This window comes from Harmonia axyridis, chromosome 7, assembly GCF_914767665.1.
Source record: "Harmonia axyridis chromosome 7, icHarAxyr1.1, whole genome shotgun sequence".
NCBI lineage: Eukaryota > Metazoa > Arthropoda > Insecta > Coleoptera > Coccinellidae > Harmonia > Harmonia axyridis.
Window position 1 is genome coordinate 15,952,963 of NC_059507.1, and position 20,877 is coordinate 15,973,839.

General features: G+C 32.6%; 1 protein-coding gene across 3 annotated transcripts in view; it reads left to right on the forward strand.

The window, feature by feature from the left end:
• LOC123685448 (protein tramtrack, alpha isoform-like) overlaps window positions 1-20,877 on the forward strand; it is a 46,548-nt gene that overhangs the window by 20,590 nt on the left and 5,081 nt on the right. For 2 of the 3 annotated variants that reach the window (XM_045625150.1, XM_045625152.1), the window contains exon 2: window positions 19,890-20,728. In XM_045625150.1, the coding sequence (XP_045481106.1) occupies window positions 19,895-20,728 (834 nt within the window). In that variant the 5' untranslated portion in view covers window positions 19,890-19,894. Of the gene's footprint in view, window positions 1-11,938; window positions 12,158-19,889; window positions 20,729-20,877 lie in introns of those variants that run through there. The other variant, XM_045625151.1, reaches the window with a different exon arrangement.

Genomic DNA, 20,877 nt, shown 5'->3' on the forward strand with positions numbered 1-20,877 from the left:
TGGTTTTCACAACTAAAATAGGTTTTTAATGATCTTGCGGTATGTTCTGATTGCTAGCGTTGCACGATGTAGCATAGGTGGGTTCTGATAATTGAAATTAGTGAAATCATTTCTAGGTTTATCTCTTTTCTTGTGCGTTTTTAAAGAGCGAGACAAAACGAAGTGATGGTAGCATAAACACCATTAGTGATTAAGAATCTGGACTTAATTGTCACTGCGTAGTTCAAGGTCCATTTTGATTATTTGAATGTACAATATATTGATTAACTTGTTGTAAATCTCGACTAACAATTTTTGATTTAAAACAGAAAGGTTGATCGGGTATGTGGTAGCTCTTTATTGTTTCAGCCAAGCTTTCGGATAATATCTTATCCTTCTTCAGGGCTACTGAAAATTACAAAATGTTGTAAAAAACACACAGAAATCAATGCAATAGAACTTCAATGTGAGTCTTAAATATTGAAAATATTATAATATTCAATACAATATGTAATTTGTAAGGAAATATCCATACTTTGTTAAATCTTAATAATAGAAATACACAATGAGTCATAACTTAAAAGACATATGAATGAACAATGTCGAAAGGTCAAAAACATAGAAAAACACAAAGAAAAGAGACACAGAAAGGAATGACACTAGGGGACGAGTGACGTCACTAAATGAGGAAGTATAAGGCGTTTTATGGTGAAGGAATCATCTTATTCGACTCATAATTATCAATTGAACGATATTGCAATAAATGGAATTAATACCATTAAAATCCGAATAATATTCAAGTTTGTTTCATGACTCATGATTTCAACCACCTCCAAAAACTCTCGCTTATATTTATTTCGCTCAGATCTTAAATACCTAGCATCTCAGAATTTCATAAGATGTTCGGTTTCATATATATGTTTTGATAATCTGGTGGTTTGTCTCCCTCTTGTACAATCTCTAACATGTTCTTTTATTCGAGTCTTTAAATTTCTGCCGGTTTGGCCTATATATGGCCTATTACATTCCATGCAATCTACGAAGTAAATTATTCCAGACTTGTTGGATGTTGGTGTTTTGTCCTTCATTTAGAAAATACATATTTACCCAACTATTAGATCTTGATTGTTTGGTAAATGGTTTCTAAAAGTTCTTATGATGGAAGTTGTGATGGCAGGATGGTAAGGCATAGATAAATTTTTTTTTTTGGATAACTGGACTATCCCTATCAATGGGTGGAAGGTTATCCTGTATCACTCCTGAGTTAGATTCTGTGATGCGACCAGGGTTGTTAAACAAGCATTTATTCAGAAGTCTTGTAGGATAAGAATTTTTAATGAGGAGGTGATGTAATCTATGGAGGCTGGACTGCAATAGATGAGGGCTGACCAACTTTTCTATTTGACTTTTTAATCCTATTATGAGTTTCATTTTATGTTTAAAGTGGTGTGAAGATTTAAAGTTAAGGTAACGACCAGATGCCATTGGTTTCTCATACCAATCAGTCAACACCTTATCATCGTCACTGCGTGTTAACTGTATGTCTAGGTAACTCAGAGTGAAGTTTACTTCTCGTTCATAAGTAAATTTTATGTTCTGATCCTGAGCATTGAGGGTGTCAACAACACTGAGGAGCAAATCTGTTCGTACAATGCAAAACAAATCATCCGCATATTTTCTAACATCGATGGGCGTGTAATTTAATGATTTGAAGGCCCTATCAAGCAAATCGTCCACAACGATCTCTGCAATAATGGGAGAAACATCTCCTCCCATGGAAGCTCCTTCAATCTGTAGAAGGAAGTCCTTGGAACTGGCAATAAGTGGCCCCGAAAATAAGTTCGACACACTCCAAAAATTCCTCCTTTTTCAAGGTGTAATTTGGCTCTATAGAATCCCAATGGGAACCGATACTCTCCAATGCGGCATCAAATGTGATATTAGAAAAAAGAGACTCAATATCCAAACTGACCGTTATATGGTTATCAGGAATGTTGAAATTTTGAATGATGTTTGAGAACTCAAAGGAATCTTTAACATAATAATTGTTATTGCTCCTGTCATGAGAATTGGACAAATGTTGGCAATTAATTTAGAAAGTTTGGAATTGGGAGAATCAATGCAAGCAACAATCCCAATTCCAAACTTTCTAAGTTTATTGCCAACATTTTGTCCAATTCTCATGCGCAATTTTTCGGGGAAAGGTTCTTGACCGTGTTATTTTTCGAAGAGGTGATAACCATTGGCCACACTTTTTTTGATTCAGGACCTTAAATATGGAATTTGTATATTTATCCAGGACATACTGCCGGAAATGTGCGAATTGGCCATGGAAAATTCCATGAAGATTTTAATCGAGGCTAATATCGTTTTCCATCGTTAATGGCATACCTCATACCTTCTTCTTTGAAATGAAATAAACATCAATTGATTTTTCTTCAAACATACTCGTTTTTTCATCAAAACGAATCCTTTAAGGAAAGCTAAACGGATTTCCACTTTAGCTCTCCCTGAATCGTATGGAAAATCGAAATTTTCAAAACAATTAGGTAAATTGAATATTGATGCATATTTAGATGACGTTCAGGGACTGAAGGACCAGATTTTTCAGTAGGATAATGGCCATACCTACATTGCAAGGCATTCAAGATTACCCGAATTTTAACCTATTGATCATACCTATGTGGGACATGATGAGCAGAAGACTAAAGAAATTAGCCAATCTTTCACAAACATCAGAAGCTCTTCGGTATGAATTACACATTGCCTGGGATGCAATACCTCAAGAGAAAATCGATCACCTGGTATAATTCATGCCACGGAGGGTGAGGAGTTGTCAAACTAATAGGGGTAGTGAAGCACATTAATAAAAAATGCCTTTCATTGAAATTTTGATCCATTACTATCATTGACTAGTTGTTGAACAATTCTGCAAAGTTTGGTAGCAAAACTTCAAAACACAAGTTCATGTTGTTAATCAGAAAATAAGTAACGAATGGATCTTGGATAGTGAAACATGAATTTAGGTAAATGCCAGAAAATGCAAAAATTCGTCTTTTGAATATCTTACGACATAAGCGGGTGATGGAGATCTCTTCGGACTCTACCTTCGAATATCAACAGACAATCATCATATCCCTTCCGATAACGACAACGACGCTTACGGCGATTTCAACAACCCTAAAAGACGCCTTCGCATTGTGCATGAAAATTCTCTCAAATAGAGGGTGTTACTCTACCTGCGCAATTGCTCTTGCAAATTGCAAGTCCCACCCTCTCTTTACGGCATTGGCAGCATCAGTTCGAAGAGAGAGTGGACTTTGGCGCAGACGTAATGTATTTTCTGAATTATTTATGCAATGTCGTTTTCGGCGTAGAAGAAGGGTTGCGAACCTAGAGGAGACAGGGTTGGGGGGTTTTGGTTCATTATTTTCGACGATGAAGACGAAATTGAATAATAGATAATTATATGTATTTTCAATTATTGTTGTTGCAATTATATTTTTCATTTTATAAATATTAAATAATCACAATGTGTTATACATTTCCGTATTTATTTTATCAACTAGACTCGCTTATATTTTGTATTATTGTCATTGAATTAGATGTGTTAATTTTTTAATTTAATAACTTTCTTCATACATGTTGTGTCAAATCTCCCTCGTAGTAAATTTAAATTTGAAAAATGAGAAAAGCACAAACGTGAAATGAGAAGCTTTGTAGGCTTGTTCAATTTTGTATTAATATATTTTCTCACGTAATACTAATTTCGTACGTGTCTACAATTCTCCCTCCATTCAGTATTTTGAACATAAAACTGCAGTCAGAAGTTCCTATTCTGTTCAATAACGAGTGTAATTTTATTAGAGAAAATGAAAGTTAAAACATCTGAAATGAAAGCAGAATTATTTATATTTTACGTTGCATTATTATATAGCTACACAATGTGAAAACACCGAACTTGAGAGGCCAATCAGAGTCGAGCGTCATTTTGAATATAGATATTTCGAACTTGATTAGAGCTTCTATCGGTTAATTTAAGAAGAACGTGAAATAGTGAACACAATGTTATTTATCACTTTTTTGGAGCAATTTTTATAGGAAACGAAAAAGTATAAGAAAATATTAAGTATAAGTACATGTTTTGAAGGTTCAATTTTTACCCTTTCGATATATATCGACACCAAATTATCGAAGAAAAACTCTTCATCAAAATTAAACACTGCATCTCTCTGCCAGGAACTCGACAATCCTCGAAAATTTCGTCTTCTTGCATCTTATCATTTTTTCGCCCTCTGCAAATTAAGAAATGTACAGGGTATTTATAAGAAGATCATGAACAAGGACAATTCAAATTAATCAAAACTCAAGACTTTCAAATTAAAACCTTTATTTTTATTATTTCAGTCGATTCTACGTACAAAAATAGTGAGGGGTAATGAGCAAACCCTATACCTAAAATGAATACTTTGAGAGTTATCAAGAAAGAACTTTAAATAAGGAAAAACCGCAATTTATCTGTGTAAGAAACTAAAATTCGATGTTTCCATAACTGAATTTGAATTTTAATGAATTATTGGTAATTGAAAATTGTATTGGTTTATGGATTTCTCAACAATCCCAACGAAAAATCAGTTATAATTCATGAATTGTAAAATTCAATTATCCAAACATCGAATTTTAGTTTCTTTCTGTGTTTTTCGGAAGTCACAGACTACCTATTCCACACAGTGAGGAATTGCGGTTTTTCCTTATTCAAGTTTCTCTTAAAGAATTCATTTTAGATATAGGGTTTGCTTAAGTATCCACCCACTATTTTTGTACGTAGAATCGACTTAAATTGTCCAAGTTCATGATGTTCTTATATCCCCTTTTTTTGGTCCAAACCGCAAACAGTCTTATGATACTATACGTATTTGCAGAATCGAAAAATAAAAACATTTTTTCGAAAAAGTTTCTTCTGGATGAGGTGAGTCCTCATCGCCATCAAGTTTTTCATAAAAATCCCATTAACTCATGAACCGTTGAATTTTTACCTAAGGTATGGCATATTACCGAAATTGCCATTAAAAGAGCTATCTAATGATGCAATAATATACTGGTTGAGCTATTTGAAATAATGAAGTAGAAGTCTGTTTCCGGTATATCCGAAAGTTGCAGAGATCTGAAAACATTTTAGGGAGAAAATTCATTGTCTCAAACCCCAATATGCAAATTTTCAGCTCAAAATTATGATTAGTTTTCCATAAACGTCTAATAGGTCATCCCGGTGAATCACCCTGTATAGGAAAGGATAAGAACCACTTGGTCGAGAGTCTAGCCCAAGTTTTAAAATTCGAACCGAATCAAAATCCCTGTACGAATCAAGCCCAGGCCCTTACGATCCACCGAGCATGAAAAGCGTGGGTTTTTCGATGGCCAAGGCCAACTAGTACACCGGTTCCTGTTGCGTTTTATAGCATTTTCGGAGATGCTTCTTCTTTCCACGTAACAGTCTGAGCCAGCCCAGTGTTTACATCCGCAATAGATATGCGTTATTTGAGCGAGGCTCCATGCAGCCCTGAACTTCACTTGCTCATTTCGTATTTTAAACAGGCGTCCCGCTTTATTTTCGTCTTTTTCTACTCGCGCTCTAGCGGTCCTCATCTGTTTGGAACACTCCTTGACAGTTGACATAGGGCGTAGGTTTTCTTTGTTTCGTCCGCTTATTATTTCCGCTGATGGAGCTTTGGAAATTGTCACGGTTCACGTTTGGGATTGGGAATGTATGGTGCAGTCTGAAAATCGAAACAGATATTTTTCATTGTCCGAAGAGATTCAAATAATAGATAACTTGCCAAAAGGACCACTTTCCAAATTGGTCGAATGACGATATCTCATAAATTACTGACTCACGTCAGTGCTTTCCTCATCTTTTTTTTTGGTGCGATGACACAAGGAAATAATTATTTTGTTCCAATGGGGCCCCCCAAAATTTTTCTCAAATTTCTTCTAATTTCACCGGAACTACTCTCAACTTTTTCAAATTGAATCTTTTATTTTATTGAATTTAGAGGTATTTTCATAGGTTCATTTGGTGTACAGGGTGGACAAATTTCGATATTTTAGCACTACAACTTTTAAACAACAGGAGATAGGCAAAATTTGATACCCCATTCTCGGTCTCTTTTTCTGAGAAACTAACAAGGGTAGTATTCTTCTTTTGTTTTCGAGGTATAAGTGAAAATTGGAAAAATGGCGATATCGAAAAACATTTATTTCTCCGCTAATACTGATGATAAAGCTCTGAAATTAAAACATTATACAGGCACTTTTTTACGTAGAATCCAGGTGTTGATATAACATGTTCAAACCAAGGACAAATTTTCAAGCTGATTGCATCATAATAGATCACCAAAGATAATTCAAGAAGAACATTGTAAAAAATACCCAATATTTCTATAATTGTATGATGGTTAGAGATTTTGAGATGCCCAAATTATCTCTGGCCAAATTTCACGAAATGTTTATACAGGCAATTTTCAACAAATAAGTTCTTATGGACCATGGGCCAATTATCTTTCGTAGTAAAGTTACTTGAGATTCTTAGAATTTGTACATTTCAAATTTTATACTAAAAACATTGCATAGAAAATTTGCCTCAATATATGGTGGTCATATGGAGCTATTTCAAATTAATATTTCCTGAATTTCTCATTCAATTTGTGACAAAGAATCTTTTTTGTATGGGGTTCCGTTTTTATGGAAGAAATAGAACATCTTAACTTCAATACATTATCAATAACGACCTCATGATTATTATTGAAGAAATGGAAAATATTTAATTTTTTGCACGAAACAAGGCATGGGAGATTTTTTGTCGCAAATTGAACAAGGAATTGAAAAATACTCATTTCCCCTATACGCACTAATGATGAAAATAAAATACTGATTTGCATGTCAATAAATTCGCAATTACCTCTATAAACCCACCAAATTTCATTTGAATATCTCGATCGGTTTTGGAGCAAGAAACAGTGGCGTACCCAGACATAAGTCTTGGGCGGGGATAAAGAAAACAAATTTTCAAATTTTCCTTCTTTTGAAGGAGTTTTCCAAAGAATTTTGCTTACTCATAATAAGATTGTGATAAATAAGGTTGTTACATATAATGGATATTCCTTCTGGGGGGGATATATCCCCCTTATCCCCCCCCCCCTTGGGTACGCCACTGGCAAGAAATAAATATTCAGTTTTTAAGAAAAATTTTGATACCCCGTATCTCGGAATAATAAGCATTTGCGAACAAAAATTATTTAGCAAAATGTCATTATTTTTTCATACATGAAGTTTGTCGAACTTAGTTACTAACACTCTATATCTAAAAACAAAAGTTTCTTGCAAAATTTCGTATTGATCATTCAAACCATGAAATAATCAAGCAAAATTTCGAAAAAATAATATCTCAGTGACAACAGATCCCACCGATTAGAGATTTTGATGGGTACCTATATGTTTGTATATGGAATATTGATTCAAAGATTTTGTTTATATTGCATTTTCATAAAATTCAAGCACAACATCTAAAAAATGAAGAAGCTCTGCCGTGAACACAAGAGCTTTTGAACGGTAGTTCATTCATGTTTGAAATTGCGCTCTTGGGGATCACATATCTCAATTGGCACATAAATAACGAGCGCTCAAAAACTTCTGACTTTAGGGATCAGTCTAGTATTCTTCATTTTTTTCGATATATACTGTTACTATGCTACAAACTGGCTCTAATTATTTCATCGAAATAATACGTAAAAGTATAATATGGGTATCTCTTACAAACTTTGGATTCAAATAAGATAATATAGTTGTTCAGCAACAAATCTTTGCAAATTTTGCATAATATTTACTGATTTCGTTCAAAATTGATTAATACATTATGATATATTTACTGAACAATGCTGAAAATTTGGAGAGTGACTCACAGCAGCGGATAAAATTTTTGATCTCATAATCTTTCTGCATTTATTGTTAGATATTTACTGCGACTTGAAAAAAAAACGACCAACACATTTTTTCAGGAAGATTTTTTATTTTGACAAAATATAGGTAGATATGATATAATATATTCCAAGTAAAAAACACTGAAACATAAAGGGTTTGGCAGTGAACCCTTCAGAAACACAGAAACTTTCAGATTCTCCAAAAATTAGTCTGAATAAACTTCAACCTGCTATCCACAGTTCTTTTTTTGGGAAATTATTAACTGTTAGAATTAACTTTTTCGTCTGAATGTGGTCATGTTGAAAAGTATTTCTTCGTCAATAGTGTGTAGAATAAATGTTTACACTTAAAGACATGAAACCGTCCGAAAGAATCTTCTGGTTTTTGGAAATGAATTTTTGATAAGAAACTTCGCTCTTCAAGTTTTCCCAATCAAACTCATGGTAATCGTGCCAAAAGTAGTCGATCGTTATTTTAATCTAGTTTAGATAGCTGTGAATTCAATTTTGAAGGATATTAAATAATAATTTGGCCTGTTTTATGATACTAGATTATCACAGAAGCAGAAATAATGCTATTATTCTAAGAACCAGATTCATTCAAGATTTTTTTGGTTTATCTTGAGCATTAATAACGAGAATAAACAAACAAATTCACGAATTCTGATTTGAATAGTAAACTCAATTCTTAATCGATTAGCAATAGACGTCAGGAAAATGTTATTTACATATTTAATTACCCAGAAAAAAAGGAATAATAAAGTAATAAAAGTGTTCAATTTTTCCGATGGTCATATTTTAATATAATCTACTGATTGGGAGAAACTGCAAATTTCACAGTATGGTTTATTTTATCAAACAATATTTCAATTCGTATGAAAAAAGTGAAAAGTGTGAATTCCGAGGCCTTTGTGCGTTTGTTCAAAATCCTATTAGAATAATTTTTTACGAATTAGGTTCAATATTCAGTCAATTCCTTGAATATTTTCCAAAGTTCTAATAATTTTCGTGCAAATAGATCATATATTTTTCGAAAAAAGCTCCGCATTGCTAAACTCAAATTAGTATCAAACTCTTAAAATACTTTTCTACTATTTTTCTTTTCTAGAATTCTAAAATTTTATTTCAAGGAATAATAACCAAAATGAACAATGATTCGTGCAAATAATGACCTTTTCTCAAATTTCACAAACATTGCATCTACTCCCTTCATCTGTCCCAAATTTTATACCCAATAAATACCAAAAAATCTCGGACACCTGCAGGTATACAAGACCCGTCCGATAGCTCTACACACAAAGTCGTAAAAAAGTTATTAAACTGAGGTAAAAAAGGGTTTTTGGAAAAACATTCACGTAGCCTCAACATTGTCGGCGAACTGTCCAACAAAGAACAATCGCATTGTACGTCGCGCCTTGAATCAAGTGCATTTCTATATTCTATAAAAATGTGGCCAAAGTTCCACGCAAGCAAAGGCAAAAGCAGACGAACTTTGTAGACGATGATGCAGTCGAATTTTGTGAGACAGCATGAGGGCCAAAAAAGGATGGTCGTATGGCATATTTATCTATTTTATTTTACCATGATTGGGCTAGTGGTCTAGTACTTTTGATGTTCTTGGGTCTGATAGTAGACAGAAATCGCAGTAGACTTCATTTTTGAGAACCAGACGATAGGAAATAGACATTTTTCTGCGTCTTTCAGATCAATTTTTTTTTACTTAACGGGGATTATTAAATTTTGATTGGTAATTCATTAGATTGATTTTTATTTTGAATCTCAACTTTTTACTTACTTTTATATTCTTTTTTTATATCATAATGAGCTTTGACACGTATTTTCATAAATTGTTTTCGATAATATACGAAAAAGTCCTAATCTCCTTCTAATTAATAAGTTTTTTTCTGTATATTAATATCTCAAGTTTTAAGTTTTAGCAGGCTATCATTCTGCTCTAATCCCTGTAATTATCGAATTTTGAGCCGAAAATGGACTCTCAATCACAATTTCCTATAGATTTTCAGGATATAGAATTTTCAGGATCCAAAAACCTCGGTTGAGTCGTCAACAATTGAAAAATAATCTATCTGATCGAATTGAAATTTAGAAATCAGTTTCAAAATAGTGAAAAGGATTTTTTTGCAAAATTTCGTGCGGATAATGATTGACATTTTTCAATGATTTTTTTTTATTGGAATTTTGTGTGTATGTAAAGATTTTGTGATTTGAATATGAATCACAGAATATCTTTTGGAGAACGGATTGATTCGTTTCGAAGTTTTCAGATTAAATTTTTGTGATGTATCAAGTTTATAGCCAAAAGACGTAGCATTGATTCTCGAAATAATTGAAAATTCCAATAGAGAAATTTATTTAATCTGAAATAAATGATTTTGAAGACAAACTGTTCTTCTTCCATAATAAGTGTCGGTATATAGATAGAATCCATCAAGTTTGATATAATGTTTATAATGACCACACTAATTTTTTTATACATTTTTTATATATGTTCAGTGCATTAAGCCATTTATTTTTTTGAATACTTAGAGAAATTCAAGAAGAATCAATTTATTCAGATAAACAACCCAATATTCGTCGTATTGTAGACAAATTTGATCGAACAATTTAACAATTTCTAAAAAACTGTATCTTTCCATAATAGAATGACATAACCTACGATATAAACACAAAATTATACATAGTTTTGACATTATACACATTTTAAATTGTAAAATTGTAAATTGAGTACTTTAGGAAAGGGTGTATCAAAAAAACGTCGTATGCATTTATTGTATTCAAATTTTGATTTTTCGTTTCCTGAAGAAAATGATCCCCAAAAAGTAATGTGTTGAATTAAAAAGACATCATATGTTTTCATGATATATCCCATATAATGAAGTAAAATTCTACATGTTGAATATTGTGGAAAAAACATATGAATACGAATTTGGAGAATAGAGTAAAAACTCCCTATTTCACACTTCACTATGTTTTGTTATTTTCTGATGATGAGATTAAGATGCAAACCATGTGTTAGAATTTTGATGAAGATTCGTCCAGAAAACTCTAAAATATTGAGATGTGTAGATTTGTTGGAAGAAAAATGGGTACCCAATCATTCATCATGAACTCTTGAAGTTCGAACTGACAAACACGGCCAAAATAGAAATAATATTAATAATAATTATATTTTCCTTCGATAGATTTTTCATTTATTATTCATTCATTTGAATTTAATTCACCATCTATTAAAATCGATGTAAAACAAAATAATAAGTAACAAATTTGGTTTCATTGAGTTGGTAGAATGAACTGTTCAATTACAACTTCAGAACTCAGTTACCCAGCAAATCTCTGAAAAATACTATGCATAAATAATAAATGGACAAATATATCACAGAAAAATGTTTTAATTATTTATATTTTAATTTTTTTATTTTACTTAATACTCTCGAAAATTTCAAAAATTCATGAGGAAGAAATAGGTTATTATTTTTCTAGCAACAATCTTAAAATTAAAGATTTTTCTGAAAGGATTTCAAAATTTTATATTTTATAAATTTTTTTTTATTTTGTTTATATAATATAAATTTTATATTTCATCTTAATCTTTTCATCTAAAAAATATTAAACATACAGACGTGACGTCAAGAGTGTTTTTTTCTAAGTTTGCGAATATGTCCTCATAGTGCATGTATCTAGGATCCTAGATACACTCCCCCTCTAGCCGTTGCATGTGGCCTAGGATAGTGCGATCATCTAGCATCCACTTCGCCCCCCCCTACACCCCCTCAAACGCAACTTTCCCCACTCCCGAACCGCGACAGCCACCCCTCTCCACCTCCCCCGCTTGTTGCGTGTGTCTACACGGTCCAAAATACACCAGCAACTCAACCCCCACTGTCTACGTCCCTTGGGGTGGCCGATTACCATTTTCAGAATTCGTGCGGACGTTTTGACGAAAAGTCGTACACATTGCGTAAAAAGTGCGCACAGAGTGCGTGTGTTGTGCGTTTGTGTGTGCATTCCATGCCGATGCCTATCATTTCACCGCAAGTTTCGCCCAATGCAACTTCGTAATATGCTATAGAAAGCTGATGGACCTGTACTTTGATTGTTTTATACGGTTTTAGTTTTTTTTTGCGTTATTATTATTTTTATTTTTTCGAAAGTGTCAGATACTAAGGAGACTACGTGATTATGTGAGTATTTTTTTTAATTTTTTCGGTTTTTTGCCTTTCGCGACTTGTGCAATTGTCACTTTTTGTCCTGTTCCTAAATTTAATTCCCTTTTTTCGATTGTCATATGCCCCCTTTACTATTTTTCATTCTTTTAATTCAACAAAATCTCCTTTACATTGACTTTTCTATTTATTTAAAATGATGATCCTTAATTTAATTTTCTCAAATTTGCAATTTATATTAAATGTTACTATTCACCCTCAACTGTTTTCATTATTTGTTATTTATTTAATTCTTTCACGATCTTATAATACAATATTACTTATTTTTCTTAGTAGATTTCTTTATTAATTCAATTCAATATTCCACTTTTTTCCATTTATTTCTAACGGAGGAAGTGATACTCTTGTTTCACAAGTCAAAAGCCATTCCACGAATGCACCACCCTCGTAGGTTTCACAAACATCTGTCAAATTCCGCAGAAATTTCACAGTTCTTGTTTCCTGTAGTAGTCCCCTTCTAACTGTACCTTGTCTTGCATGAATTGTGGCTTTTCATTATTATCTATCTGTTCGATTTCCTGCACCTTAAAATGTTATTTAATTAATTGATGTTTTTTCACCCTCTGTTTTCTGTTCGGTGCGTTGTTACCCCCTTTGTTTTGATAGTTTCGTATGTGTTTTTTTTTTTAAACTTGAGACATTTGCGGAATTCTCTTTAAGTAAAATGATCTTATTTTATTATATTTGTTAAAATTGGTTAGTTTTAACATTTGCAATGATTTTAATGAATATTGGAAAAAGGGCTTAGCTTAAACTTTTGTTTTGATACTGTTCACGTGTCATTAGTTAAAAAAGTGTTTCTTTTTGAACAAAGACCACACATTTTGTTGTGTGAACTATTTTCAGATGAACCCTCTCCCCCAATGGTTTTTTATTAGCCTCTTTATGTTTACTATTCGAGAAAGTTTGGCGCGGCGCCAACTACATCTTTTCATTCACCAATAAATCCAGCTTTTCAACTCCTTATGTTCAATATCATATGCGTTTGCTTCTTTTTTTCCATGTGGTTAGGAAATTTTCCAGATCTTGCTATGGAAGGATCTGTTGACTATCGAACAGACTAAAATATACTCAATGTTTGTTTCTTGTTAGAAATTAAACAAGTGAATTCAGAATTGTTTTGGAAATTTCGAATGCAAATACATATAGGTATGCATGAATCATATGAACGCATGAATAAAATTTAAGTTTATTCAACTATTCCGATGGAAAAAATTGTTTGGAACATATAGAATAACATCGATTCTATATGAATCTTGTAAAAAATTAGCATGGACGGACTAGGATTGTGATAAGTTCAATAAAAAAACTATTTAAACTACTTGGATCGCTGTTCCTTTTGAAAAATACTCTTATTTTGCCACGTGGAAGTTATCAAAAGAGTCTCATCTTTTATGTAAGTATTTAAAAATTATTTTCCATAAGCAGGTTCAATGTCATCAAACAGGTTTTTCGAAAGAATATTCTTAGTGTTTTTTCGAGGCGCAAACATTGAATGTGTTAATGGTTCATATCAAAGTTTTATGAAAAAGCAAATAAACATATGTATTTTGTCAGGAAGTTCATTATTTAAACTTGTCTGCATACAATGCCGAATTCGACATTATTATCCCCATAGGGTGAAGAAGGGTGACACTTCCTGCACCAAACTGCATTATTAAAACGGAGCTTGGGCGTAAACAATGAGAACTCCACTCCACTGTCTACATTCACTAATTTCCAATTTGAAATTGGTCACAAATCACTGTGTGTCATCAAGGAAGTCCGGTATATTTTACGATTGCAATTTTTACATCCAGTCGACTAGTTTTGGAAAGTCATCGTTTATTTTATGGAATGATAGGAGTCTAATACATTTTTAATATAAAAAACATGATTTTTATTCGTGACAATTTGGGAATGCTATCACATTTGTAGTAACAGTGATGATCTTTGTATCAAAATCGACTTACCGAACAAGTCAAAGATCGTAGTTTGAATTTGCTGTGATTTCGGTAAGTTCTGCAAGTTTTACGATGGTTTTTTCTGAATAGTGATTAATGTTGAAGATCTAATCGGATCATATCATTGCGTCTTGAAGGCCACCAACTTTTCTGGTTACGCGATAATAGAACTTTGTGAATACAGTATTTGGTCCAATAAAAATCGACCTGTATTTACAAAAATATTCAACTTCCCTTATTATATCAATCCTACAGAATAAGCAGAAAATCCCAGAGTTTCTTTATCTTGACGAAATCGAGACAGACTTTTGCTAACAGGAAATTGGTAATATTCCTAGCGCGGACGTAATAATAGGTTCTGAACGTTGAACATGCGAATAGATTCTGATTTCTAGAGAAAACCGCCAACATTAAATTATTCAGTCTTAATCAATATTCGCCAATTGCAATCAGATGTTGAATTCCCATAGTTGTAGTTAAATATTCATTAGAGGGAGGTTCTATTCGAGGGTATAATTGAAGAAATTGAACATATGAGAACATGTCGGAAGTTCTAGGTATTCAGTGATTCAGTGTTATTGTGAGAATAATTAAACCCTTGAAATACGTTCTGAGGAAATTACAAAAATTACTTCATATTTTAATATAAAAATTGAGTTATATTTTTAGTTGGTACAATCGAAAAATACAATAGGAAGCAAGGAAAAACTAAACAAGTGTAAAAAGTATATTATATTAAAAAATAATTTTTTCTTTTATACTTCAATTTTAATCGATAATTATGGTTTTCAACTATATATAATTTCCACTTTTACCGTAAAATTGTTATAATGCACTCTGAAGACCAAAAACCTACAGTCAAAACTATAAAAATTGGACCAAACAAAAGCATATAATTGTTTTGCTTCCGTTTGTAGTGTAATTTCTCTTGGATGAATTGAAAAACTTATTTAAAGGATGATTGTATAAAATTAGCAGCTTCGCAGTAATTATGAGTGGGTACCTATTTGCGAGAATAGGCCTTGGATATTATTAATTTCGTGAATATTAAATAGTTATTCGCTTGATCTGAAGGAACTGCGGACAAACCTATTAAATGATAATGTTAAGTTCATTTGAAGGCTTTGGCCTCATTCGAAAGAATCAGTAAATAAAAACAGCCTTGATAGTTTAGTGAGATTGGAAAATTTAACTCAACTTACAGGTTCATCTGTTATGACTATGAAAAAATTTAACATTCAGTTTGTTCCTGAGCAATTACAAATACAAAGCATTCTTCATTCAATTTTAACAATACGAAGATATCTTATTGAAATGTCAAGGGCGATTATGACCAAATTTGGAAAATTCATGAAAATTAAATATTTTCCAGCGGAAAAGTTTGTTTCTGAGCAATTACAAATACAAAGCATTCTTCATTCAATTTTAACAATACGAAGATATCTTATTGAAATGTCAAGGGCGATTATGACCAAATTTGGAAAATTCATGAAAATTAAATATTTTCCAGCGGAAAAATTAACGTATATCCAATTTTTCATCGATTACTATACAAATATTATTACCAGCATTTTGACCTAGATACCTTAAAAATTCAGCACTAGCTCAAAAACAAAGCAAATAGATCAATAAATAGTTCTTCCGCTGATGGAATTGTCCGGCTACTAATTACAAATCAATACTTGCATAAAATTCATGAAATTCATATACAATTGCATTCACTTTTTTCCTTTCACAGACAACTTAATGGTTTTTCCTGTGGATTCGAATGATAATCAAGTCGTCGTGAATGTGAATTTAAAATCGCTGCGAAATTTAAAATGTAATTTATTATTTGAGCGTTAATCGGGCTTTTACAATATTCAAAATTCCATTATTTCTAAACCATTAGAGATATGATACTGCATTTAAAATTACTGCAAAAAATAAACTGAAGTTGTTGTAATAGGCTATTTGACAGTATAAAATGTTTTGTCCTATATGTCTTCATAGGTTAGATTTCCAGAACGATAGACATCAATTTGACCAAAAAAATCAAATATGCAAAAAAGCTCTAATAACTCGAATAATTCATAACTCAACAATAATAATTCATATTTCATCATGATGTCAGAGTGTCGTCAATTTGAATCTAAAATATTTCGTTACTTAGCCTCTAATGTTTTGCAGCGAATTTTGACATTTTCTACAATAAAATATGCTAGTTATTTTCCGCGTTTGAACATATTTATTGTCCCTTTAAAAGACAATTAGGGAATTTAAAACAACATTGAATTCACAACTCAAACAGGTTGCTTCTGTAAGAATATAATGAATTGAAGATAAAACGAGAGAAACTGTATTTTTTTAGTACTCTTAACAATGAAAACTCTTGAATAATAACAATATTATGGAAAAAATATATATATCGTTATATTAATAACGAAAATTAATGCTTTCGTATATAATATTAGATTTTTTATATTTCCAAGTGAAGTCACTATGGGGTGAAATTGCAATTTGCCGGTTTATTCGAATTTTTCATTTTTATTGCAATTTTTTTTGAGAATGTTTTGATAATATTTGAAACATAGGTTGAGTAGCCTATTTTGTTCATTATAATTGAATAAAATGACAATAATGTAAAATGTTTATTTTATTTTATTCATGGGTATGTAAATCTTTTTATCAATATCGACGCCACCACAAACATTTTATGAACGAATTTTAGACAAACTTCTAAAGTATATAGATTTTCAGGGTAAAAATTCATTAAGTCGTAAATTGTTTTCTAGAGTGAAAAATATGTAATATGTTGGCGAAGATTGCAGTTGAATCACCCTGCATATAATTCAAAATTAACGCAAAACCGTATTCACCCCTATCTTAAACTTGGCAACGTCTCAGTTGAACTTATTCAGACATGAAAAAAAATTATATCATTCGCAAAAGTGTCCTTTGTTCTTCTGTACCCATCCCAAAAACCGGGTGTTGTATATCGCAATGCAAGTTTTTATAAGGGTGGTATCATCCAATAAAATCCCCTATCCCGGTACGGGACGAACGGGTTGAAAGGATATTCAAACTAGTAACTAATTTCCGTTGAACTCGGACAGTTGAAAGTTCTTCTTGCTTTTGTTTGGGCCTGTTTGAGAATAACTGTGCTTTATCAAGTGTTGTACGATTCTCGCAATTCTACCTTGAAGGAGTGTAAATGGCTATCAGTGAGTTTTTCCCTCAGTTTATCAGATAATTATTTGAAATTTTAATTTAGGGATGTACAATACCTTTCACACTATGATCTTCATCAATTCTTTCAATTTCAATCTTGTTCAATCTTGAACAGTTTAAAATGAACTCACTCATGATTTTTTTTCTTGTAGTTTTTGTTTCATATCACTTGAAAATTGAAAGTTTTCCTAATCGTATCTAAATTATTTCAATGACGAATTTCAAAATTTTTTCATTATCATGGAATTACCAATTTATCCATAATTGTCATTTATCGCTTTATTATTTGATAATATTTCAATTCATTGAAATTCTGAATTTCCACATTGAAAAACAGGAGAACCTAATTTTTTTTTTGAAACTCCAAAATGATTTTATGTATTTTTTATCAGTGTGCGGAAATTTCTAGAATTTTGAATTTCATCATTGAAATAATTGAAATACGATTCAAAAACTTTCAATTTTCGAAGTGATGAAAACCATAACTATAAATTTTTTGTGGAAAAAATCAGGAATTTTATTCTAAACTGCCGTACGAAGGTTTCTTCCAAAAATCGAAAGAATCGATTAAGCGATTTCCACATTAAATCAAAATGAATCTGAACTGAAAAACTTAATGAAAAAGGTTTTTACTTCAACTGTCTTTCAATGTTCTTTATTTTATATGCACATTCTTTGTATTTTGAAATTTTTTTATCGTAGTTTTTTTTTGCGGTTTTTATATTATTCTCTTTTTATGTTTCTTGCCACCAAAAAAGCTTTTCATATGATCTTGAAAGTAACCACATTCTTTTTGTCGGCCTTTTCTAATTAGCCTTAATAATTTTTTTAATTCAATTTAATTGGAGAAAATCCGGCAGTTGCTTCAGCTTTCAAGTTCATTACCAAGTACACACAGAACATTCGGCTCAACATTCCTAATCATTTTATGTTATATGAATTTCACGTACAATTTTATTTTCCTCGGAAAAATCCCATCGGATATAGACCGAAAACTTCCTGTGTGAAAATTTGTCAAAAAATTGCCGACTGTGTCATGAAATTCCGTTATTTTCGATAATTTAACGGAAAAGTATGAACAGGAAATACAAAATGAGGAAATGCCTCAATTTTTATAGCGTTGCATTCCAACAAATTCACTAGTACCATGATGAAAATTCATTATCGCAACGGATAGCAAGCGTACTACGAGTGATAATCACGTTTTTCCTACTATTATGGTTTAACGGAATAAAAAATTTTAAATTTGGGCACACCAGCGAAAGAAGAGGCAAACCTCTCATTCGGACCAACATTCTTTATGATAAATTATATTATAAGGGAAGCAACCTACTTTCTGGAAAAGGGCAGCCAAGGAGGGGCCATGATTTTTTGAGGGGGGTCAAGATTTCCAGATTCATAATGTTGTATTATTTTTACTGCTGTAATATTTCAGAGGGGTAGCAAAATTAAGGGGTACTCTCTCTAGCGACGTCTCTGAAGGGAAGATCAAAATGTTTCCTGCGAATTCCATTTATTGCCTTTAGAAATGTTGTGTTCCTATTAATTTCGAAACAGCACGTTCAATCGAGTTGAAAGTTTGCACTATTTGAATGTAGAATAAAAATTTAAATTCTAGAAGAATATCGAAAGAAAATTACCCAACATAAACGTGACAACAAAGCCGACGGTGTTGAAATTGTGGGTGTTCATTTGAAATAACAATGTCGCACCGTGCAAAATTTCTAGTTGGCTACATACTCAGAATCAAAGAAAATTCGAGAAGAATATTGGAAAAGAAATTCCCAGTACTCGTATTACCATGATTATACTAAATTGGAGGTATAATCCAAAATGAGAGATACCCTTGATAATTTCTAGTCCTATAAACATAGGCACGAAAACGCTTTTTTCTCGAATTTCGAGATACAGGGTGTTTCTTGTAGTCCTACACCCTGTATCTCGCAAACAAAGGGTTTGCGGGACCATGTTTATAGAAATTTTTCTTAAAAATATCATTTTTCTGTTCCTCTAGCCAATACCCAACATACCGGTGATTAATGATCCGATTTGGTTTACCTTTAGCCTGTAGATATGTATAGAAAAATCACTCAATGCTTCGTGTTCATAGCGTTTAGGTAAAAGTAAAACTCAAGAAGAATAACGAAAAAATTATTCAATAATTCCGTAAAAATAGATCCAAGTTGAGATTTCACGATTGAATATAAAATAACAATTTTAAGCTTTATTCAATATTTCGTGTTGACCACACCATAACAATCATAAAAATAGAAAATTCAAGCATAATATCGAAAAAAAGAGGATTGAAGGCCACATTTCTGTGACCTCCAAGAGTGCAATTGTTTGCGGATATAGATTCTGAAGTTAATATATGTCCGAAATTCCATGATTCTGTGTAGGTACTATTTCTGTAATGAATTTTTCGTTTTAATTTTTTGCCTTCAGAATTTTAGATATACCATTTATCGACAGAAACAAACGACATACAAAAGAACACACATTGACAAATCTTCTAAAGCAACCCTTCTTATTTCCAGTCAAAATGGAACAGGTGATGCAAAAGTACTGCCTACGATGGAACAACTACCAGACGAACTTGGTCAGAGTTTTCGACGAGATGCTCAAGAACGAGAACTTTACCGACGTCACCATAGTCTGCAATGACGGCATTCGCTTCAGGTGCCACAGGATGCTCTTGGCGGCATGCTCAAAATTCTTCCAGGACCTCTTCATCAGCGTACCCGGCGATCAACATCTCGTCATGCTCCTTAAGGACGTCAAACACACGGACATGAAACACATCTTGGAGTACATGTACACCGGAGAGGTTAACGTAGCCCAAGAAGAGATATCTTCTATCATCAGAACAGCGGAAGAGTTGAAGATCAAGGGTTTGATTGGTGAAGATAAGGTTACGAAGAAGGAAGAAGAACCTGTTGAAGAAGCTCCTCCCAGCAGACCTACTTCAGGTCACATGCACAGTAACAGCAATATGCACTCACCACCTCATTCCAACAATGCCATGTACAAGAATCCTTATTCTAATATGTACTCCAAAATGCACACTACCGAGAGGAACAGCATGCCCATGTGGCACGTCCCTGGCTTGCCTCTGCCTCCAGTAGCTGAAAATCCTTCCTCCAATCACTTTTCCGTACCATCACCGCCTAATGTTATGCCAACCTACGAACAACACAACCAAGAAGTCTACCATCACAGGAGGAAGAAATTCTCCAGCGTGATGATGCCTAAAGACACACCTATCTTGAGGACAGTCTTGGGACAAGGGCAAACTGATTCTTCTCAGCCTGTCAGTTTGGTGATGAGCCACGCAGAAACTAAGGACGAGAACCAGGAACAAGAACCATTGAGAAAGGTGAGAATCATATTTTTGTAATTTTTGGTGTCAGGCTTCGTGAAAACTGAAGGTTTGAATGGAGTTTAAAAGTCAGATCAGTATTAATGTTGCAAATTCTTTGAGTTTCTCTTGAAGCTTGACACTGCAGATGCAGTTGGTAACTATAT